The sequence below is a fragment of the Clupea harengus genome, chromosome 15, assembly GCF_900700415.2.
Source record: "Clupea harengus chromosome 15, Ch_v2.0.2, whole genome shotgun sequence".
NCBI lineage: Eukaryota > Metazoa > Chordata > Actinopteri > Clupeiformes > Clupeidae > Clupea > Clupea harengus.
Window position 1 is genome coordinate 14168326 of NC_045166.1, and position 23719 is coordinate 14192044.

Genomic DNA, 23719 nt, shown 5'->3' on the forward strand with positions numbered 1-23719 from the left:
TTATTTCGGGTGTATCAACTGTACTCAGTCTACCCTACCCAAATGCATGGACGTTCGTGAAACGCTAAATGACGCTCATTGGACGCCATATGAAGTTCGTTTGACGTTAGTCACACGCTGCGTGCGCTAGGGGTCCGTTCAGTGGTCGTTGACAGGTCGCCAGTGGGTGGTTCACTGCAAGGCAAACGATTAATAACAACCAAGTAACGCTAGGGTAACGACTGACTAAAGATAGCCAAACGCGTGCAATGTTAGTAAAACGTTCCACGAACGTTCTCCAGCGTTTAAATTAAACGTTGAAGAACGCTGGTCTCCATGAGAACTTTTGTGCATGTTCAAAAATGTATTTTCGGACCACCGGGGGCCTATCTGCTTGAGGCCGGCCGGTGGAGATAGAAAAAGAAGGGGGGGGGGGGGGGGGGGGGGGGGGCATGCTGATCCTGATATGTGTATGAATTCATCTGCCATGTTTCTGATTCTCTGCCCTCCCCTTCTCCTCCTCTCCTCTCTCTCCTTTTGTGGTTTAATACTGCACTGCCACACAACAGAATGAACCCTATTTGCCTCATGTATGTCCACATACTGTAAGTCTTGACGGGTCTGGACACATAAAAGCCCCCCCGTGTGGCAATACATCCCTTAGACCAGAAACTGTAATAGTCTTGCTAACGTTGTACAAAAACAATCTCTGTTTAGACCAATTATATCTCTAAAATATGTCTGTTGCTATCAGCGAAAAGTAACAGACTACAATGCAAGTCACAATTTCCTAAGGTGAGCAGAAGCTAACCATAGTTACTGATTGGGTATCACAACAACCATGCAGTTAACTTAAGTAAACACACCCATTACCTAATGATTTCATAGCATCTGTTGCATGGTATAAATCAGTTGCTCAGATCAATCAGATTCTAGAGCTGTAACGTAAAGTTTTATAAGAAGCCGCAGGGTGTGAGGCAAGCAACATGAATCGAGGTATTCTGTCTTTTTTCTGCTTTAGATTATTGGTAACAACATCTCTGTTTTTAGTTAGTTACAAAAGGGCTTAAGTTGATTACCAATTGTAAGCCTAGAGCCCCCCACTCCACAAACGACTCACGCCTGGCCAACAACTTGAATGAGTTTTACTGTCGCTTTGATGGACAATGGAACAGTCCTGACACCATCCCCCGTAACACCACCCTCCACCCCCAGCCCATCACCTGCAGCCCCCCCACCTCAGCTAAGGCCAGCGCCTTCTCACAACTGCCCACCTCAGAGCCCCCTCCCTCCTCCCCCTCCACAGTGACGACTCTCTCCATCCTGGAGAGGGACGTCAACAGGCTATTCAAGAGACAGAACCCCCGCAAAGCAGCCGGGCCAGACTCTGTCTCTCCAACAATCCTGAAGCACTGTGTTGATCAGCTGTCTCCGGTGTTCACAGACATTTTTAACACCTCACTGGAGACATGCCACGTACCAGCCTGCTTCAAGACCTCCACCATCATCCCCGTCCCCAAAAAAGCTAAGATCACTGGACTCAATGATTACAGACCCATCGCCCTGACCTCTGTAGTGATGAAGGCATTTGAGCGCCTTGTGCTGCTTCACCTCAAAGCCATCACTGACCCTCTCCTGGACCCCCTGCAGTTTGCCTACAGAGCCAACAGGTCTGTAGACGATGCAGTAAACATGGCCCTTCACTTTATCCTCCAGCACCTGGACTCCGCAGGAACCTACGCCAGGATCCTGTTTGTGGACTTCAGCTCTGCCTTCAATACCATCATTCCTGCTCTGCTACAGGACAAGCTCTCCCAGCTGAGTGTGCCTGACTCCACCTGCAAGTGGATCACAGACTTCCTGTCTGACAGGAGGCAACACGTGAGGCTGGGGAAGTATGTCTCTGACTCCAGGACTATAAGCACCGGCTCCCCTCAAGGCTGCGTTCTTTCCCCTCTACTCTTCTCCCTGTATACAAACAGCTGCACCTCCAGTCACCAGTCCGTCAAACTCCTCAAGTTCGCGGATGACACCACCCTCATTGGGCTTATCTCTGGTGGGGATGAGTCTGCTTACAGGTGGGAGATTGACCATCTGGTGACCTGGTGTGGCCAGAACAACCTGGAGCTAAATGCTCTGAAAACAGTGGAGATGGTTGTAGACTTTAGAAAGAACCCAGCCCCACCCACCCCCATCACCCTGAGAGACTCCCCAATCGACACTGCGGAGTCCTTCCGCTTTCTGGGCACCATCATCTCCCAGGACCTCAAGTGGGAGCTGAACATCAGCTCCCTCACCAAAAGAGCTCAACAGAGGATGTACTTCCTGCGGCAGCTGAAGAAGTTCAACCTGCCAAAGGCAATGATGGTGCACTTCTACACCTGCATCATCGAGTCCATCCTCACCTCCTCCATCACCGTCTGGTACGCTGCTGCCACTGCCAATGACAAAGGCAGACTGCAGCGTATCATCCGCTCTGCCGAGAAGGTGATTGGCTGCAATCTTCCATCTCTTCAGGACCTGTTCGCCTCTAGGACCCTGAGGCGGGCAGGTAAGATTGTGGCTGATCCCTCCCACCCGGGTCACAAACTCTTTGAGGTTCTTTCCTTCCGGCAGGAGGATGCGGTCCATCAGGACCAAAACCTCACGCCACAAAACCAGCTTCTTCCCGGCTGCAGTTGGCCTTATTAACAAGGCCCGGGACCCCCACCTGACCTGGACTCTTATCCCACCCCCACACCCTAAGTCTGTGTTACATTAACACACATTTCATTGCACATTGCTCATCCACATTGCACTACTGTTTTGCTTTTTGCACTCTACTTTCCACTTTACTTTTTTTATATTCATTGTTTATACATTTGTATCGTATATATTGTGTTTTTTGGTTCTCATGTGTAGTACTTTTCTTATGTGTAGTACTTATTTGTGATTTTATGTTATGTGTAGTACTTATTGTGTTTCTATGTTTTTATGTTTTATGTTTACTGTATGCACCTTCACACCAGAAAAAATTCCAAGTAGGTGTAAACCTACTTGGCAATAAATCCCATTCTGATTCTGATTCTGATTCTGAAGACTGACTGATAACTACATTTGAACTCCCCAAAGGATTTGTTTAAGTTTTGTGTTGTTTCGCTCACAACTGATCTTCGCTAATTTAGTTAAAAACCCATTTTTCCATAGGGGCACACTCACGTGATTATGGGGCAAAACAGGGAACACAAACATCCCATAGGATTCTATTACAAACAGAACAGGTTCAGTCTTTGGAGGGTTTGCTGGGCTGACAGTCGATGTGCTTTCCACAGCCACATAACTTTCCCCCAACATGTCCTCACCCTGCTCACTGGAGACCGTTAAGGTGGTTAAATATACAGATGATGCCATTAACAGTAATGTCATTAATTAGGCTTAGACTGTTAGAGCACATCCTTCTGATTTGAGCACCGTTTTAAAACTATTACTCCCACTGCTCAATACAAATGCATGAACAGAATGGCCTTTTCTTAAAGTTAAGGTGTATAACTAAGTGGTCGTCAAAACCGGTATCAGGGAGAGACAGACCTTTGCGCTGTAATGTCAGCTCGTTGAACACATCCTTATGATGTCATTGTTAAAAAATGGTTTCCCACGCGCAAGACCAAAACCTCAGACCAAAACCTGACAAATATGTATTACATAGTGGTTGTCTATACAGGCATCAGAGAGCGATAGAGGCAGACAGAGAGAGAGAGAGAGAGAGAGAGAGAGAGAGAGAGAGAGAGAGAGAGAGAGAGAGAGGCCCACAGATCCCCAGACCTCCTGCCAAATTTCGCTCTCCACCACTTTCCAAATCAAACTTTGTTTACTTCGCTGCAAAGAGCACACAGTGAAAAACGAGCCAAATACCAAAGTTCTGTGGCACACAGGTCACCTCTTCAGTGACCCTAGCTGCTGTTGCAGAAAGAAGCAGACTCGGGGGCGGATGGGACCCAGAGCGTTTCAGGGTTGGTGGTGTATAAATGCCTCCCTACTAGAAGGTGAACTAGTTTTACTCACAAGCCTGATCTGATTAGCCCATCCATTGCAGAGGGCAGCCAATGCAGCATACTAATGATATTATTATTATATTATATATTTAGCTGTTACTGATATTAAAATGTCTTGAATAACAGCATGCATTGAATGTTTTTGTAGTCTGTGGGTGGGTGGGTGGGAGCCCCCCCCCCAACACTCCCCATGATGCTGCCCCTTCCCCCCCACTCCCCATGATGCTGTCCCTCCCCCTGTTCCCAGCAGACAGTGGCAGCTTGAGTTTGGTCAGTAGGATCAGCATGATGAAAACCTCAAAAGCATTTAGCCTTCTTACCTGATAAAGACCCTGACAGGGTGTGCTGTAGGCTGATTTTGTACTATTACTTTTGACTTCGGTAGCATTAACTGTTTGTGTTTTTCTCCTGTTGGCATTATGCCTGTCGTCCAAACAAGAGGACCATTAGTCATTTTTACAGGATTGCTAGTCTGCTATTCTGTCTTCTCCAGTTTCAAATTCTATCTGTGTGGCTGCAGCAAAGGGTTACTGTAGTTAACATTACAACTGATCATTTACTCTAGAGTAAACCTCCTGCAATATTTCCTCTTAATTCGGCAGTCTGGATCAGCATCATGGATGCCTGGAACAAAAGAGGGAGACTAAGGTCATATTTCTTGGTAAATGTAAGTAGCTATGTAGTAAAAGGCTGAGTTTGCTCACTTGTTTCCTCTATCAGCAAATGTTTTTTGCCAGTAAGCACATGCTTGATGAGTTAACTTGACTAGTGATCTAGTATTGTATTGCAAATCAGATGTTTCCATCATTGTCATTTATTTATTTTTCATGTATTTGATTTGTTCTTAATGCAAACATCAGAGAGAGAGACAGGGAAAGAAAGAGAAAGACCAGGTCAGACAGGGACAGAAAGAGAAAGACCAGGTCAGACGGGGAAAGAACGGAGAGGGAACAGGTAAGAGTTTGCACTATGACCTGTAATGTTACCTAAAAGAGCAAATCCTTCTGATTTGAGCACCGTTTTTAAAACTACTTCTCCCATCACTCATTACAAATGCATAAACAGAATGGCCTTTTCTTCAAGTTAAGGTATATCACTAAGTGGTCGTCAAAACAGGTATTAGGGAGAGACAGACCTGTGCGCTGTAATGTTATGTCATTGTGCACATCCTTCTGATGTACTTGTTAAAAAAACGTTTAAAAGCTTATCCCTTGTGCAAGACCAAAACCTAACAAATATGGTTGTCAGTGACTGTATTACACAGTGGTTGTCTATACAGGCATCAGAGAGAGATAGAGGCAGATACCGAGAAAGAGAGGCCCACAGATCCCCAGACCTCCTGCCAAATTTGTCCCCACCACCTTCCAAATCAAACTTACGTCTTTGTTTACTTCGCTGCAAAGAGCACACAGTGAAAGACGAGCCAGATACCAAAGTTCTTTGGCACACAGGTCACCTCTTCAGTGACCCTAGCTGCTGTTGCAGAGAGTAGCAGACTCCGGGGCGGATGTGGCCCACATGCGTTTCAGGGTTTGTGGTGTATAAATGCCTTCCTTCTAGAACGTGAACTAGTTTTACTCACAAGCCTGATACAGAATGGCCCTTCCATTGCAGAGGGCAGCCAGTGCAGCATAGTATTATATAATTAGCTATTCTGCATATTTGAAATTGATTTTATTTAACTCAACATCAATGCAATTTCAACTGCAATTTTTCAGAATTCCCTCAGGAAATAAGTATTTTTTGGCTGCAGTGATCACAAAAAAGCCTTCCAAGATCCTGGAGGGACTGTGAAGTGTGCCAAGGTAAGAAAGTACCCATGGAGTGCTAGTTAACTTGTAGTGATATAGTAACTTATTGAGTGATCAACAATGAACCTTCAAATAAAAATAAAAATCATTGAGATTTAGATATTTTATTATGATAAAGCCTAAACAACTTTTTTTTCATGGATGCATTCTTCCCTGATGAAGTAGTGAGCCAGAGGTTTGGACTCCATATCAACCACTGCAAAAACGAAATGTCGGAGATGGCTCACAGTTCCATACTCCACATCGCCCTGCTTGAGCATTAACCTATGCTGGTAATGGCATGTTTTGAGTGAACTGCCAATAGAGATGCTACATTTGAGACCCTTACATGACTTTCCCAATTCAAAATAACTGTCTGACTTACTGAATGGTAATATTCTTGTCAATGCAGTTTCTGATTCTGTTTCTACAATGCTATACTATGATTGTGAAACACATAATGGAAAAAAAACAACATGCATAGTTATTGGAGTACAAATGATGTTTATTGGTACTCTCACTCATTGCATTGAAGACATGTAGGGTATGATGGGTAGAGGGATTTACCAAAGCATTTTCATCTCAAAAGATGACGCTGAGTTGGTATACAAGTTGTCATTTACACAAAAATAATACAGCTTTTTACATGTTAGTTTGGACTTCTTTAAATACATGCTAAAGGACTTAAGCATACGTTGCTCCCTCAAAGTATTGCGTTCAACATAGGGTAGTGTTTAACAAGCAAAACATTCACAGCTTACAAATCTATTATTAATGGCGGATAGAAACATCGAGCTCCACATCTAGTCTTCCTCCATTCACCCTTAGAGGTCCAGTTTCTGGCAGAAGTTGAGCAACAAAATTGATAATTTCAGTCACAAAAGATCTGGCAGACTCTAACGCATACTTAAGTGAGTTGTCAATGTCCTGTGCAGTCAGCAGGTTATTAACTTGCTCTGTCACATCCTTGGCAAGTGTGACAAGGTTAGAATAGAAACCATTGATGTACACAAAGAAACTGTCCAGGATGTCAGAGCTCAGGATGTCGACAAATCCTTGGGCTGTCTGGACTACGTTACTCAGGGTCTCACCCATTTTCTCCAAGATGACATCAAAGCTCTCCAGATTCTTCACCATATCCACCACCTCGTTCAAGACGACCTTCACCTGGTCCAGAATCTGGCTTCCAGTCAGAACCTCGCCAGAAGGCATGGTCACCTGGATGGAGCTGATGGTGTCAACAATTGGTGTGAGGTAGGCATACAGGTTATCACTGATCACCTGCAGAAGCTGCTCAAGCACTGTGCCAACGTTGGTTGTGATCTTGTGCACGATTTCGGGCAGAGTAGCCTTCTCCATCCCTGGCAGCTCAATCTGGGTTTCCCTCAGGAACTTGATGGCTGCATCAAGCAGGGCCTGAACGGTCTTCTGGTACTGAACAACAACATTCCTGAAGAGGATGGACAGCTGGCTCATATCCGGAGTGTAGCTCTTGACGGTGTTGTAGGCTTCATCAACTGTGCTAACGAACATGTCCTTCAAGCTCTCAAGATCGCTGATGATGGCGTACTTCTCTGCAAAGTTGGTCAGTGATGAGGTAATGGCAGGGACTCTATCATGCAGGCCAGACAGGATCACGATGGGTGCCTCCATGTTGGCAGAAGCGTGCAGATGCATCTTCTCAGGTTCTGCCAGAGCTGCTTTTAAGACCAGGAGGTCCACGTCATTCTCAGGCTCGGACTATTCAAACGGAGAGAACACAGGAGTTAAGAGAGCCAACCAGATACAATATACCACATGAACATTTATATTCTTAATGAATTAATTTACAGGATGGGGTATTATACTCACAGCATAGCGGCAGTACAGTTTTGCGCTCATCTGTGGGATTTTACCCTGAAGCTGAAATCCAAGAAAGCCAGAAGATGGGCTGGAGATGGAAGTGCTAGCTCCATCCTTACGAGCAGCATAACGGAAGTTTACATCAGTGAAGGTGGGGCTTGTGATGTCCACATTCAGGGTATGGGCAGGACTTCACAGAAAGACAAACATATTCTTCTTTGAGACAGATTCCTTGGAAATTGTGTGATAAGTACTGAAGTAATGTTCATGTGTTGATTTTGATCACTAACTGATATATTTGCAATATTTACCCTTCATCCTCGTGCTGAATAGCATGTTGAACATCCATATTCAGGTCAGTATGGGTCAGGACAGCCTTGAGAGTGTGGCTCACAACTTCATTTTCAAGGGAGGCTGTGAACGAGCCTAGTAAGGATGAAAACAAGACAGTTTGACATAATTATTATACTGTACAAAGGACACAACACCATGCTGATGCAACTAAAAAGATGTACTCACCATCCAGATCGTACTCCAGGAACACAGCCGGAGACTTGGCAGTGGCCTTAAAGGTTCCTTGGTATGTGGGGAAGACACCCTCTGTTTCTACTGCAGCAGTGGTGGTGTACACAGGAGAAACAATCTTGAGAGTGTAGACCTCCTTCTGTTTTTCGTTAGTTATGTCAAGGGTCAACTTTTCAAAGTAGCTGAGATCACCCAGGACACTTGGTTGAGCAAGGTCAGCTTCCATATCAACAGCCAGAGATGTCGGTGTGATATCATAAGTGGCCTTAAAAGAGTGCTTTCCCTTGGTGTTCAGGGCAGCTACATTGATTTCATTGTTGGAGGCGATTTTCACTGTGGAATACAAACGGCTCAGGCCTCCTTCAAGAGCAATATCGTCATCAAGATCAAACTCCACCTTCAAGTCTCCATGGCTGATATGTGCATTGCCGTTGCTCTTCAGAGTTGAGCGAAGGCCATTTTCATTCAGGTAGATGTTAGCTGTGTTATCCAGGGCTCCCTTTACAAGACCTGTGTCCAGGATGGTTCCATCAATGTGTCCCTTTGTTGAGGATTCCAGGGAAATGAAGTAGAGACCAGCCTCAAGCTTCAGGCTGTTCTCAGCATCTCCAGAACCAACAGCCTTGATGACTGGAATGTCCAAGGTGTACTTGATGTTGAGAGTGGAGGCTGCTTTGGGATGTTCCTTTGTGTCTGCTGTCAGCTGGTGGTTGGCCTCAGCAGTGAGGATAGCCAGGTTCACCTTTGCAACAGTAGCAGCAGAAAGAGAGGCTTCCAGCTCTTCAGTGTTCAGGTTCAGAGTGCTGTCATGGGTTGCCTCAACATGGGCATTCTCCAGAGAAAAGGCTGTGGCCAGTTTCACACCTCTCTTGGTGGTAAGGCTGCTTGTACCATCAATCTTGGCCTTCAGACCCTCAAAGACAGATGCAGAGACGGCACCAATGCGGATAACCAAGTCATCCTCAGCAGACACCTCAGCATTGACATTCAGGTTGACGATGGAGGACTTGAAAGAGGCTTCAGAGACCAGACTGCCAACAGCAAAACTGCTTTTCTTGTACACAATCTTTGCATCCACATCAACTGTCTGCTCAGTGGAGGTCAGCAGGTGCTTCAGGCCAGTGTGCTCATACAGATTGATGTCATTGATGGCTGGGGTCTTGAAATCAATGATTGGCACAGCAATCTCAGGAATGCTAATGGACTCAGTCAGAATGTCAAGGTTGACATCACCATCTACAGAAGCATAAATGCCAGTTTCGGCCTGGTTATTGTCGACAGTTAAGTTGTAGCTGATCCCATATTGGTTCAGTTTGACCAGGGCCATTGTGTTGATGTGCTGCACATTATAATTCAAAGAGACAGAGTAGTCATTCTGGAGATCAAGCTTTGCTGAAAGTATGCCCTCAAGGGTGGTCTTGGCATTGCCCTTGTTCTGGAAGTCAAGCACAAACTCATCGGGTTTAGCCATAGCATGGAGGGAGTTGGACAGGGTTCCACTAAGAGAACCAGTAAGCTCTGTGTCATGATTGGCCTTGATTTCAACTTTCATGTCACCCATGTGAGCCTTCCCAGAGGCGGTCAGCAGGCTGTTCTTGATGAATGGAGACTCTATCTCTACACGGGCATCAAAGTTGATGTATCTGAAAACAAGACCATCAGCATTCAAGCTTTCCTTTACTTTAAAAGAAGAACTATCCGTATCAGAAGTGTATGTGAGCTTGACAGTGCGGAGGTTCATGGTGTAATCAAAATCACTCTTATGGGTTGTTTCCTCAGAGAAGTCAGGAATAGCAACCTTGCCTGTTCCTTCATTTTTAAAAGAAAGTTTGATGGTGGTGCCATCTTGACGAGCAACAGCCTTCTGCATAAGAGACATATCACTGATGTATGAGATCATGGGGATGTTGACCTTGTGGTTGTAAGAGGTGTCAAAAGAAGCGGTAACACCACCATCCATGGCAAAGAATGCGATGTTGACAATGTCAGCAGTGTATGGAGAAGTGTTAACCTTCATAGTCGTCTTGGCTGAGGACTGAGCAGAAAGGCCATAAAGGGTCGTTGATGCTTGGTGCTCAACAGACACTGCCGATTGTGTGAACTTCAGGGTTTCTGCGATGATAATGCGGCTCATTTTGGGGATCGCCACACGAGCAGTGCAGTCCAGGTTGTAGTCCAGTCCTTCAACAGCAGGGGATGATCCCTTGGAATTCAAGAAGGCAGTGAACTGGGGTGTGGTCTCACTATCAGTGGAGTTCTGGAATTCTGCAGTGGTCCTGATGCTGTAGATGGGAGTGTTGACTTTGATCTCACCATAAAGTTTTCCAAAAGATGGCAAGATCACAGAACGAGGAATGTTGGGCAGTTTGAACTCTGGGATCTGAAGAGGCATGTCAATGACGTGTTCTGTGCTAAACTTAGGGATGGCAGGGAGAGAGATCTCTGGAAGGCTGATCTCTGGCAGTGAAATAGCAGACAGCTCAGGCAGATAATTCATGGTCAGCTCTCCAAAGAAGGCATCCACATTCACAAATTTGATTTCAAAGTTGACAATGAAGTCAATGAGCTGCATAACCTTCTGCTTGACATCATCATAAGTAATGGTCATGGCTGGCACAGTATGGAAGCCCAGAATGGTGAACTCGGGCAGGTCAATCTGTGTTGGGAGGCTGTCCTGAAGGTGGGCCAGGCTGATCTTGAAGGAAGGCAGAACCAGGTTGGTGAGTGGGACAGTGAATGATGGGAATTCAAACTCAGCTGTCTTCAGTCCATCCACAACTCCCTCAATGACCTGCTTAAGTTGGCCAACAATTGCTTGATCAGCAACAAATTTCTGGACTGCATCAACAACTCCACTGAAGGTTTCACTGACTATGTCCATGACCTTGGTGTACAGGTTGCTGACGACTTCCAGGTAATGCTGGATTTCACCTCTGAGGTCAACCTCTGGAAGTTTGGCCACCAGGGCTCTGATGTCATTCAGAGCCACACTGTCAATGATGTCTTTCAGAGTTTTGACTAAATCAGCTACCTTGATGCCCCTCAGTTCTTCCAAGAGGCCACTCAGTGTGGACAGAGCATAGTTGACAAATTCTCTGGTTGCCTCAACCTTCTGTGGAATCTCAAGAGAAGCAATGAGTGTATTCAGCTCACCAGTGTAAGCAGCAATTTTCTCATTGACATCATCTACAAAGGCATTGTAGTCAAATGCTTTAACTCTATGCACAAAAACATCAATATATTCGTTCAAATGCTCAATAGCCTGCTTGATCTCTGTGGACTTCAGGTAGTTGATAGCATCTTCCAGTGCGACAGGGATGTGAATGGTCTTCAGAGTGTTAACAACGACCTGTACAGTCTCATCAATTTTGAATTTCTGGATGAGCTCAACAACCTTCTCCAGGATTGCTTCAATTCTTTTTTCAAGTTCGTACTGAACAAGTACTGCTCTCACATTGCCATAGACTGCATTCAGCTTGCCAATGATGTCCAATTCTGTGACCAGAGATTTGACTGTGTCTACAATCTTGTTCAGTTGCTCTGTTGGAATGTGTGCTACCAGCTGACTGGTCAGACCTTCGATGTCAACGGAGGAAATCAAGTTCTTCAGATCCTCAACAAACTGAGCCAAGCTGAGGCTTGAAATCATTTGTTTCAGTTCACCCACTCTTTCCTCAAGCATGGCTTTGATGGCATACTGGGCATCCAGGTCATGCAAGAGAGCAATGCTGCTGTCCTTCAGTTTCAGGAGATCAATTTGCTTAATCAGATCTTCAACAGCTTCAATGACTTCAACAAGCATGGCATTGATGTCATATTGCTCACTAAATGTATTTAGTAGCTCAGAAAGCCTCTTGACAACATCGTCAGAAAGGGTTCCACTTGCAACCAGCTCTTTGATCATTTTGACGGTTTCGTTGACAGTAGCAGCCAGATCAGTCAGGAGCTTTTCAAGAGCAGCCCTCAGGTTCATCAGACAGGTCTCCAGGTCTTCAAAGGTGATTGTGTACTCCTCTGAGAAGGAAAGCAGTTGCTGCTTAAGCTCAGTTGCTCTTTCTTCAATGTTGAGGTCCTTCACAAAGACACTGATGTGCTCGAGAACATTTTCCAACTTGTTCATGAGATCTTCTTGTCTAATATAAGCCTGCAGGGCCTCAACCACTTCCACTACAATGAGTCTCAGGTGATCCGCAACAACAAATATGTCCTCTGTAAAAGGCAGATCAATGACGTGAATATCACTATTTTTGTCGTATTTCATGAAGCCAGATGCGCCAAATTCTTGGTTTTCACTGTCAGCTGCATTGATCAAATTCGTCATGATGTTTCCTGACATTTCCAGTCCAAGCCTTTCAGGTGTGTTGTAAATACTGACCTCCTGGTTAATGGCATGGTTGTTGAACTTGGATTTAAGTGTCACATGAGCTTTCTGGTCAGAGGGAGTCAAGAGAGTTTCAATCTTGTTGTCAAGTCCAGTCTCAACGGAAACACCATTGTCAAGGTTTTGGGAGGTTGAGATTCTGCATTCATGAGAGTGTGCAAATGCCAGTGGCTCTGCCTTCATGAGGAACTTGGTGTAGACTTGTGCACTGTGCTTCCCATACAGGGTCAGGTCACCATCAGCATTGGCAATAGCATCAATGTTGAAGCTGAAGGGAACAGCTGTTGCACGGGTGGTGGTGTCAAAGCGGAGAAGCTGGGAGTTGAAGCGGGCATCATTGTTGATTCTAACAGTAAGTCCAGCAACCTCAACTTCTGTGTTTTGGCTGAGGTGAGAGCCCAGAAGCTTACCAGCTGTGCTGCACTTGGCATTGGCCATCAGGTCAGCGTACCTGATTTCAAAAGTGTGCTTGAGCTCCTCTTCTCCATAGGCTGCCTTCAGGCTTCCAGTCAGATCAGCCTTGTAGGGCTCTACCTTAAACTCAGCCAGATTCACCAGGTTGGCATGCAGGACCTTCAGGTCATTGTTGATGTTCAAAGATGCAGTGTAGTCATGCACATCCAGAACAATGGAATGGGTGTAGGAGGTTCCCTCGCTAACAACTGCTTCAGCATTGTTGTTGAAAGCAATAGAAGAGAGTGTTCCAGTCAGAGACATGGCATGAGCAATCTTCATGTCAGCAAATTCACCTTTGGTGTCAGTGTTGAAGGCACCCTTAGATGCATCCAGGGAACCGCTGAATGTGTTCTCCAGCTTCAGAGGGCTCTGCAGGGATGTGGCTCCATTGGTTGCCAGACCATCCTTGTTCAGTGTCAAGGATGCTTTGTGAGTTGCAGTGTTCTCTGCAAGCTTGACATCAGCATCACTGTTCACAGCCAGTCCATTGACATCCAGGGTAGCAGACACAAGGGAATGGATGCGGTCTTCTGCATGGTCAGCACTTGTTTCCACCTTGATGTTAACAGCTCCTGCACCAGCAGAGGCTTCAGCCACATTCTGAATCTTCAGGCCGAGGGCTTCTGCCTTGGTATCGGACTTCACAGCCAGTGTGGAATCCTTGAAGGTGACCTCAGCAAGATGCACCAGGGTATCATCAAGTGCTGCAGTGTTGGATGTGGCAGTCAGCTCACCATTAGCAAAGGCAGCAGCAAATGTGTTCTGGGCTTTGACAAGGGTGGAATCAATCTTAACAGAAGAGTCAATCTTGGCCTCTGGCTTGAATGGGAAAACTTCGACCGTCTGGGAGATGGTGGTAGCACCATAAACTGGGCCAGCCTTAAGGGATGCCTCTAGTTTTCCATTTCCAAAGATCCCCTCTGTGTTCACATTACCATCACCCTCATACTCCAGAGACACAAGTACACCAAGAGGACTAGTTGCCTCAATCTTGCTGTTGGACTTCAAGTTGAAGTTGTCAGCAATAGTTGCAACCTCCACAACACTAATGCTGGCATCAATGAGCTTGTGGTTCACATGTGTCTTCACTTCAGCCTTCAGGGAATCACCAGGTGTACCAGCAAGCAGTGCAGATGCTAGTTAAAATAAATGTATAAAGCAACATTATTTAAAATGTAGAAAGGAATGTTATTCACAATGTCACTTCAGAATGGCATGTCAGTGTTAACAAAAATGTAAATAGATTCATACTGACAATATAAAAAATTTTAACTTGGTAATAATTCTGCTGAGTGTAAGAGTTGAAAAAGTATACATTCATGATTAATCAAGTCTTTATTTACCTTCAGTCTTGAAACAGAAGAGATCTACAGGGCAGCTACCAGTGAGCTCCACCTTAGCAGAATAGCTGGGGTGGTCAACTGGATCTCTACCAGCAGAGACCTCGGCCTCCAGGTTGTAGAAGTTGCTGTGCACCTTGGCGGAGACTTCAGCCTTTCCGAAGACAGGCACAGACACAGACACCTGCTCTGGAACAAACACCTCAGGGAGGGGAATGTCAATGGAGGCTACCTCCAGGCCCAGCTGGGGCACTGTCAGGTGAGGAGTGGTGAGGGCAGCAGGGAAGTTCAGGTCTCCAGAGGATTTCCCTCCAAGAGGCAGAGGAATGGCGATGGTGTAGGAATGCGTGCCGAAGTGGTATTTGGCATCAGCCTCACTGTGAATTAAGAAAAAGGTTAAAGTTAAATATCAATAAACATGTTTTAGTTATTACATTACACATATTTCAGTTCTATATCCCATGAATTCAAAATGTGAGACTTGTAACTTAATTATCTTGTATGTTAATTTGTATCTTAACTTATATTTTAGACTTGGTATTAACTTAATTTTCATACCTTACAGCTACCTATAAAAAGTGAATGTAAGATGGGAAACTGATAGGTAGCTTGTCATTCACTTAGTTGTAGCTATATCTGAGATTACTTACTCAATGTAAGTTAACACATTTTAATCATTGAACAAATAAAAAATGCTTGAATAAAACTTTGCATTACAGGGCTCTTGTGGTGTCTTTATGTAAAGAGCTTGTATCAGCTTGTATCAGCATTCTAATCTATTTTCCACACCACATATGTTTTACATTGAATGCACAGAATTATGGCATTGTAGCATACAATTACTGATGGCATTGTGACTGAGTGTTAATTGTACTTACGCCTTCAAGTACAGTTTCTCAGGTAGAGACAGCTCAGGGAATTCAGGCACTCTCATGGTCTGTACATATGGAATATCTGCTCCATACTTCTCAATGTAGGCATTCGCACCCTATGTTGGGATAAAGTCACATGTTGTGGACATAGTTATTTCACGAAAACAGGAGTGAATGAAATAGGACAGTAAAAGGGAAATGTGTTTAGTACTTGTTGGCAAATAAATAATCATCTTCATCTTACCTCAACAGACTTGCTCAGGAAAGTACTGACTGTCATCCCAGTCTGGCCAATTTCCTGGTTGAGAAAACTGTGAATGGTGGCCTCAACCTCTCCAAAGTTTGAAAGGATGTTCTTGATCTCAGAGCTCACATCAGATTTGATTTCAGCCTCCAGTTTCTCATTATCTGAAGTGAAAGAACATCAATTTGTCACGTAGTGCCATGGAGGAAAAGGAATTTCATGTTTAAAAAAAAAAAAAAAAAGGTAATGATACTCACCATATTTAAGAGTAATTTCCTGCACAGAGTTAGTTTCTGGCAGTTTAATGTCAGTCTTCAGTTCCAGGGTCAGACCTTCCTCACGGTGAATGTGTGCAGAGACTTTGGCATCAGCCTTCAGTGCATGCACGAGGAGCTGAAGATCCAGAGTGGCATCCTTCATTGCCTCAATTCTTTAAAAAAAGACATAATGATTATGAACGGTCATAGCATGATCTTATAAAACAATGTTCACATATTTTACATCTTCAGATAAGATATCATTTTACATACTTGGCCAGGGCAACCAGAGAGGCCTGAGGAATGTTCTTGTTGACGAGGTCAATCTGGACAGAGTGTGTGGCCTTGCCCTTGGTGTCGGGGTCAACAGAGCCGAGCCTGAGCCCAACCTCCAGGTCATAATCAGGGATCTGGAGATCAGCTTCAACGGTGTACTTCTGCCTGTTAAACTTCACAGTTGCTGTGGCCTCAGAAACTGCTTCTCCTGGAGTAGTAGGAGACAAAACAGTTCAGGCACAGAGGAAATTGGCATATATATGCCAATACTCTCATTCAACCAGTTACTGATCTGTTATTTGATTGTTATTTGAACTGTTCAGTAATTTACTACGCAGATATTTTAGTTTAATGTATGTGTGAGTTGAATGTATTTTTCAGTGAGGGGCACCTTCAGCCTATTTACCTTCAGCCTTCAGAGTCAAAGTCACTTTGTCGGTCTTGTCCTCATAGGAATGGTCAATGTTGGCAGTGTATTCTGAGACCTCACCAGTAGGATGCAGCTCGATGGCAAGCCTGAAGAAAGAAGCAAATGGATTTTCAGTATTTCCACAGCATCTCTGACAGAGATAACTGAAATACAAACTACTTTTAACTACTTTAAACTGCTATTTATCCTTGATTTGCTTACTTGCTGTCCCCGGTGAAGGGGAAGTAGGGAGACTCATCAGTCTGCATAGCATCAGAGTACTGCAGAGCTGTGCAGTACTTCATGCCAGCAAAGACAGGTGTGCATTCTGTCACATCAACTCTATCTCCTGTGGCTGGGATAGTCTTGGTCTCAGCGCCATGCACAGACACCAGGGAGTTACTGATGTAAGGGAAGAAAAGTACAAAAATTAACTTTTCCATTCACTCCTGTGTGTATTCACTCCAGTCCCTTCCTTTATATTGTTTTCACAGTCCCTCAAAGACATGATGCAAAGATTCAAACATACGTGAAGCTGACGAGCTTGGTAGGGCTCTGAGGGGCAGGGATGGTCAACTTGATGTTGTTGTGGGACACAGAGACCTTGGCTTTCAGGCCACTCTCGTGGTAAATGTTGGTGTGCATCTCCAGACCAGACTGAACAAAGTCAGGGAAGTGGGCTCCAACCTCAGTCACAAACTCGATACCAGCAGATGGCATGAATGTCACCTCACTCTGTGGATGAAGGGAAAAGGAATTTGAAGGCTGTTGTTGTTCCATTTAACGTAACTATGTCACAATGTGGGGTCAGCTTTCTTACCATATCAGCAGCAATGTTCACTCCTCCCTTGACTCCAGGGGTGAAGGTACCAGACAGGGCAACCCTCAGAGGAACACCAGCGCCGGTTGGCAGGTAGAACTCATTGTCCATGAAGATGTAGTGGGCAAACAGCTCATTGTCAGCGCTGGTCAGCAGTCCCTTGATGAACTGCAGAGCATCAACATTGACTTGTTACACTGACATGTTGTAAAGTGTGTTTCAGAAGAAAAGGTTGTGGCCACACTGGCTTTTTGAGGAAAGGAATCCGTTGTCTTTAGTAAACTCACCTCAGTAGGGAACATTTTCAGGAGGTTGTCAATCATTAGTGCAGCAGAGTAGGCCATCTCCTCCATGTCTTTGGTCTTCAGGTAGCCAAGTTCCATTCCCAGCATTCTCAGGTAGACCATGGCCTCAGGGGCATCCTGAGCCTTCAGGTCTCTGAATAGTTTGTTGACGCTGCGGCCAAGCTCTTTTATGAGGCTCTGGGAAGCCTAATGAGGTAAGAGCATGATGATGACTCTGACAGAAACTCCAACTCTATGTGGGAATGATACAAGGATGGCTGAGTATATTTTAGTACCTGTCTCTTTTTCCTGTCGTTCCTCAGGGAAGGAAGCATGTTCTTCAGAACACTTCTGAATTGGCCAGGCATCCTATCAGCAGCAAAGTAGATGGTCTTCATCACAGTGTCGGGGAAGAACCCATTGTCACCAAACAGGGCCTCAACAGTTGGATCAAGTCCCTTGCCCTCCATACCAATCTGAAAGCACAATACACATTTAGTTGGAGCAACAATCATTGTAACTACACAATTTCAGACTAAAAAAGCACCTTTTTTTATTCATACCTCAAACATGTCCACATCATAGCCAAAGGCATTCAATGTCATCTCTAGCATGACTTCCTTTGGCATTTTGCTATCGCCCTCAAAGATCATGTTTCCCTCCAGGGATCCGACCTTGTAGTTACCGGAGAACTTGGTTGGGTCCATGACAGTTCCAACCTCATTGCCCTGGAGGGCATCAAGGATCTTCTGTCTCAGCCTGTACAAGCAAAACAGATGTAAGTGAGGAGGGTAACAACTGTGTAGCTTTTTAGTTGATAGAAATTTTAATTAAAATGGAAGCTTTCTAATGTAACATACTCTTGGGTCTCAGGTGCAGTGGAGCTCAGGATGTTGGTGACATGAGAGATCACAAAGCTCTTGGCCTGTTGGTTCTCCTCAACTGGGAGGGCAGCAGCCAGCTGAGACAGTTCAGAGGGCTGAGGGTCCTTCATCAGCACCAGGTAGGCAGCAACACGTTTCTGCAGTGGGGCAGCACCGTCCAAAAGGACCTGCATGAGCACCTCTCTGCCCTGTAAGGCACAAAGGAAAAGTGATTAGAGATCCTCAGAATGAATGCTGTCTATGTAAGAAAGGTCTAGAAAATTCTGGGTTACCTCCTCAGGCAGAGTGGTCTGTCTGTAGGCCTGGATGGCAGCAAGCTGAACCTCTGGAGTGGCAGCAGGCTGGTTCACACACTGGATCACAGCAGATTTCAGGGCAGGGCTGGCAGCCCCCATAGCAGCAGCCATGTTACCAATAACCTGAGAGACAAAGCGACCCATAATCACTTACCAAAACTATCAACAGCATGTAGAGTAAATAATAGCGCCTGCTAATGCTCTAACACTAGCTACATATTACTGCAACACACCTTGAGGGACATGAAAATGTGCTCCTGGTCACCAGTGCAGTCTCCAATCTGCTCCAGGGCAAAGTTGGCAACAGCCTCAATCTCAGGAGTGACCTTACCCTCAGCCTTGTACAGTCTGTGGATGGACAGGGCGGTTATTCAACATTTCTCAATCTTTAAATCACAATTAATCCTGTTAGGGGAACCTTGGACATTGTCTTACCTCTTGACGGCATTACTGGCACCATAGAAAATGGGCTTGCTCTGCTTGAACTTGGCCATCTCCAGCATGTCGTAGACGAGCTGGCGAGATGGGTTGGGTAGCAGACCCATGGCGTAGACGGTGGCATCAATCTCCATAGAAGAGCTGTCGAAGGTCCTGAGGATCTGCATGATGGCGCTGCTGCACTCGGGGGTACCGCACTGGAACAGAGCCTGGTAGGTCAGGGAGCGAGAGATTTCCAGGGCCTCGGGCACGCCAGCAGCCAGGGTCTCTGCAGACATCTTGCGGATCATGCTCACGATCTTGCGGGCCAGGTGGGCTCTCTTGTGTCCATTCTCGGTCTTTGAAAGGCCAGCCAGTTCAGTTAGGAGAGCGAGAGCAGCATCTTTGTCCTGAATTGGGCTCTTGTCCACACTGGCATGTGGGTGCAGGGTCTGCTCATTGGCCAGAACTACAAATCAAACAGGCAAATGTGTTATGTCCATACATCATCTCTTGTGAAGGCAATGTATTTGACAGACCTCAAATATATTCATCAACAGTTTTCCACCTTCAATACAAAGTCAAAGTAGATGTCTTACTGGGGTCAAAGACTCTGTCATTGTGCTCAGTCACTCCCAGGAGAGTGGCCTTCTGTTTGCTGACGTTGGTAACTCCATTTTTACCCCTGTAGAGAGGATGAGTGTTAAATCACAGTCTAAAACAGGAGAGTTGTCTTGAAATGATTGACTCATCTATACACTAACTGACTCTCGGACGTACTTGTGCGAGAAAGGCACCAGGATGTGGTTCTCAGTGCATTCACCAGAGACTGGGTGGTGCTCTGCGTTGTCAAACTGGTAGTTGCAGGTCTGGGTGCTCCTGATCAGCTGGCTAAGAGGGTAGTTCTATTGGAGAGGTGAGAGACATGGTATGAAACACTGATGCATATTTCACAAAATCGTGCACACTAGAATCTTTATTAACTCTTCACAAACTACCCATGAGATCACATTTGATTTAAAAATTTGTAAGGATGAAACGGTCAAATCGTGCTGTGCTCCCTCCTGAAATCTTTTGTTTGTTTATTTGTTTGTCTAAGCAGTTGTCATAGTGACTCACCATGCCAGTGATGAGGGCCAGGGGGCTGGTGTGGTCGCTGACTGGCTTGAATTGGTCACAGCTGGACAGGTCTCGTGTGAGGGTCACGTCTGTGGCAATGTCCTCTCTGGCATTCACAGTGTAGCCAGTCTTGCACAATCCATAGATGGTGGGCTGTCAGGGTGGGAAGACATCTTGATTTGTGGAGGAATGCATGAAGCTTGCCATAATCTCCCTCTCTTTTAAGTATCTTATTATTTTCCATTTTCATCTAAGATGCATCTGTGTTTTAGCACAACTTGTGTGTGTTAATGCGACTATGACTCTGATATGACTGAAATGCTTGCTAACGATATTTGCATACCATTATCTTGTTCTTCTCCTCCTCCAGAACAGGTACAGCAAAGGCAGAGATGATTCCTCTCTTGATGTTGAGGATGTTGATTGGCTCATCGTCCTCAGGGAACAGCTTAATGTCATTGTCACCTTCAACAGTGACCTTCAGAGGGTTCCTGTGTGGAGAACATTAGTAGTTATGTTACCTGTTGATCAATTGATCAATTACAGTTGTTGTGTTTTAACACAAATCAAAATACACAATTGTCTGCATTTAAGGAAAAGCACAGTATAATATCACTGATGGTGTGTGTTAATCAAATTAAGATCAAACATGGCTTCATTTTACAGAAAAAAAAAAAAAAAAAACATTTATAAATTGAAGAGAAATGCTTACTTCTCCATTGCAGCCTTAAAGGCATCAGCAGTGGCTGCTGGGTCAAAGACCGGGTTGCCAGCTTCATCAAATTCAATGACCTCACTGAGCGTGCACTCAGTGGTACGAACGATGTAGTGGCAGGGGCCAGGAACCTCAATCTCAACCTGTAAGACATGGGAAAGGTGAAAATTGCGTTTTCCTTTTTGATCAAAATGTACACCTTTCTTTTAGAATGAATGTATACCTAATGTAAAAACTATAGATAAACTATTAGTTGTATTTGATGGTTGTTGAAGTAAATGACTTGATCATGCATAATGGAATTAATTATTTGAAGAAATCCTTCATACAAAGACTAATTCAGATGTCAACATAAACAAGACCTGGATAACTTTGCTTAATTTGTACGGAAGTTAACTGATACCAGTAGAAAGGATGAGCCATACCTTGCAGCTTCCTTTGGGGCCGTTGACAGCTCCGTTGAGGAAGTTGAGGGATTCGGCTTCATACAGATATTCATACTTGTGGAAGGGCTTGTACCTCTTAGCCACTAGAGGGAGAAGAGAGCAGTTTTTGTTTGTTTAAAAAAATTATAATATAATGTTGTTCAAGCATTTCTCATGGAACTTTATGAAGAATATGTTACAGTGTAAATGTGAAAATGCAAAACAATGTACATGAACCTGAAACGTCAGACACAACCATGTCAGAAACCTGTCCCCATTTTTGGTAAACGCATCAATAACATGAATCTGTTATTGAGTATCAAATGTCCTAATCTATATCTATGGTCCTGACAACAAATGCTGCGGTTTGACATCTATGGTAAGAAGTTTCTAAGATGGTTATGTCAGTCATTTCAGTGAAAACTCGATTTGATGATGAGGATGAGGTTTGGTCAGACTTACTCAGGCATGGAACCACATCATCTGCAGCCTCATCATCTGCATCTGAAAGGTGAGGGAAATGAAGCAGAAGCATTAATTACAGACCACAGCACTATCTCTCTACAATAACACTGCCTAAGCCTGAGCTCCATTATGACAGGCAGTGACCTCTTGAGCCCTTCAGCCAGACATGACTGAGAAATAAAATCTTTTCAGGAAAGTTATATTCTGTGTGCATGAAAAGTGAAACGTGGAACTCTTAAGTGAAGTAGGTAACTCAAAAATAGGGGATACAAAAACCCAGATGAACATGAGTGTGCTGGTCACATAAATTCTGTACTACTGATGATCAGTAAGTGATGCAAATATTATGTAATATATAATTCAAATCTGCTTGTTTGTTTGTGTTTCTCTCTTAAAAGCCATGATTGAATACTTTGAAATTGTGATTCATCAAAGATTAAAGATATTAGTGCATGCAACATAAAGATGTTTCATGTTGTATGATATATTATTAGGTTATGTATACATTATTTAGCAATGACACATTTCACCCCTTTTTGTCATACTTTTTGTCATACTACTATAAATTCAAATTATCCAGAATCAGATTCATAGTAAGAGCACAAACATAATATTACAGCCAAACATCCTGCACAAAATTAACATTTTTATGAAGTTGTGTGTGGGAGAATTAACAATGATGAATTAAACTCTAATTTGGAGTGTTTTAGCTCAGAGAGATGTACAGATGAGGTACTTACGGGCCAATGCGACGACGCTGAGGATCAGCATGAGATAGAGCTTAGTGTCCCCCATTATGGGTTCGAGGTAGCTCTTTCCTTCAGGTAGGCGAGTACTCAGTCGAGACTGATTCACCTCCTCCAGAGCTGCTCTTTTATACCCCCAGGACAGCTGTTTTAGTCCATAGGAGGAGATTGTGAAAAGGGCTGCCTTGGCTCCAAAGTCCACACTGCTTGCCCTGGTGGCAGGACAAAGGCAAACGTTTTCATACAAAATAGATCTATAATGTTAGTCGTGTTTGCTCTCTTGATGACTGATACTCTTTTTAAGTTATTATTTGTATTAAGTTTATTTTGATTTTGATATCCATATAACAACTATCTATATGCTAACATATGACACAGTCATGCAGTGGAGAGGAACAGATTAGGCAAGAACAGATGCTAATACATGAGACACTGGGCTTGAGTTTCTTATATTCAGCACATTATTGATCATTTAAAGATTAGTGTGCAAAACAGCTTTCATAACCCTTTGCTCAGTACAAGATGACTGCAGGCCAAATATGTGATTGTTAGCATATATCAGCCAAATATACATTCGTGGCCAGTCTTATATGACCATCTAGCAATAGCAAGAGTCTTCCAATGTTTTGTATGATGTACTTTAAGAAATGCATTGCTTCCCATATGCACTTATATTCCAGCCAACAATGAAGGAATCTTATGAAGAGACAGTACATATGCAGTAATGGCTAGAGCTCATGTGCACTGTGCACACATATGGATCTATTGTAAGGAATCCTATGAGGAGATGGTACTGGACTGCTTCAGATCTTTCCTTAAGGATCTTTCCGCCTGAGCTTTAACGCTTCAGCTGATATGTCTTCTATGACACATTCTAGCATATCGTAAATATGATTCTGGTGCTCGCTCTGGCACTGGCTTTGGCATTGTTAGTTGTTTTTATTCAGCAACAAATAGTGGTTGGCACCAATGCCAGGACACATGCCAAGTCACCTTTGCCAGCTTCAGAAATGGGTCAGGCACCGAGCCCATGTCTAACCCCCACCACACTAATAGACACTGCCTTATGTAATCAACCTTGCGGCTCTACAAGGCTAAAGACATTAAAAGTTAAGTACTTCAATCATCTGCTTGGCACCGTTTGTA

General features: G+C 44.3%; 1 protein-coding gene and 2 long non-coding RNA genes across 4 annotated transcripts; 2 read left to right on the top strand and 1 right to left on the bottom strand.

Annotated features, from left to right (window-relative positions):
- Window positions 1-4303: 4303 nt before the first annotated feature.
- Window positions 4304-14476, top strand: LOC122133555. The gene is made up of 4 exons (XR_006152863.1): window positions 4304-4677; window positions 5729-5815; window positions 5984-6093; window positions 14354-14476. It is a non-coding gene; the product is annotated as an uncharacterized LOC122133555 (long non-coding RNA).
- LOC105909579 (apolipoprotein B-100-like) lies at window positions 5910-22659 on the bottom strand. The gene is made up of 28 exons (XM_031581412.2): window positions 22568-22659; window positions 21825-21866; window positions 21363-21466; window positions 20935-21080; window positions 20566-20713; window positions 20223-20375; window positions 19884-20008; window positions 19703-19788; window positions 19122-19572; window positions 18920-19034; window positions 18663-18809; window positions 18367-18578; window positions 18070-18265; window positions 17803-17982; window positions 17510-17713; window positions 17223-17390; window positions 16932-17137; window positions 16625-16804; window positions 16400-16509; window positions 15991-16201; window positions 15718-15890; window positions 15461-15624; window positions 15223-15332; window positions 14348-14721; window positions 8162-14140; window positions 7954-8068; window positions 7652-7832; window positions 5910-7540 (listed from the first exon to the last, which is right to left on the bottom strand). Exons 1-28 carry the CDS (start codon window positions 22620-22622, stop codon window positions 6572-6574), a joined length of 11304 nt encoding a protein of 3767 aa, XP_031437272.1. The 5' UTR covers window positions 22623-22659; the 3' UTR covers window positions 5910-6571.
- On the top strand, window positions 17696-20886 carry LOC122133554. Of its 2 annotated transcripts, XR_006152862.1 has the most exons (3): window positions 17696-18022; window positions 18172-18284; window positions 18380-20886. It is a non-coding gene; the product is annotated as an uncharacterized LOC122133554 (long non-coding RNA). The 2 variants fall into 2 exon arrangements; XR_006152861.1 differs by having other exon boundaries at window positions 17696-18284.
- Window positions 22660-23719: the final 1060 nt, after the last annotated feature.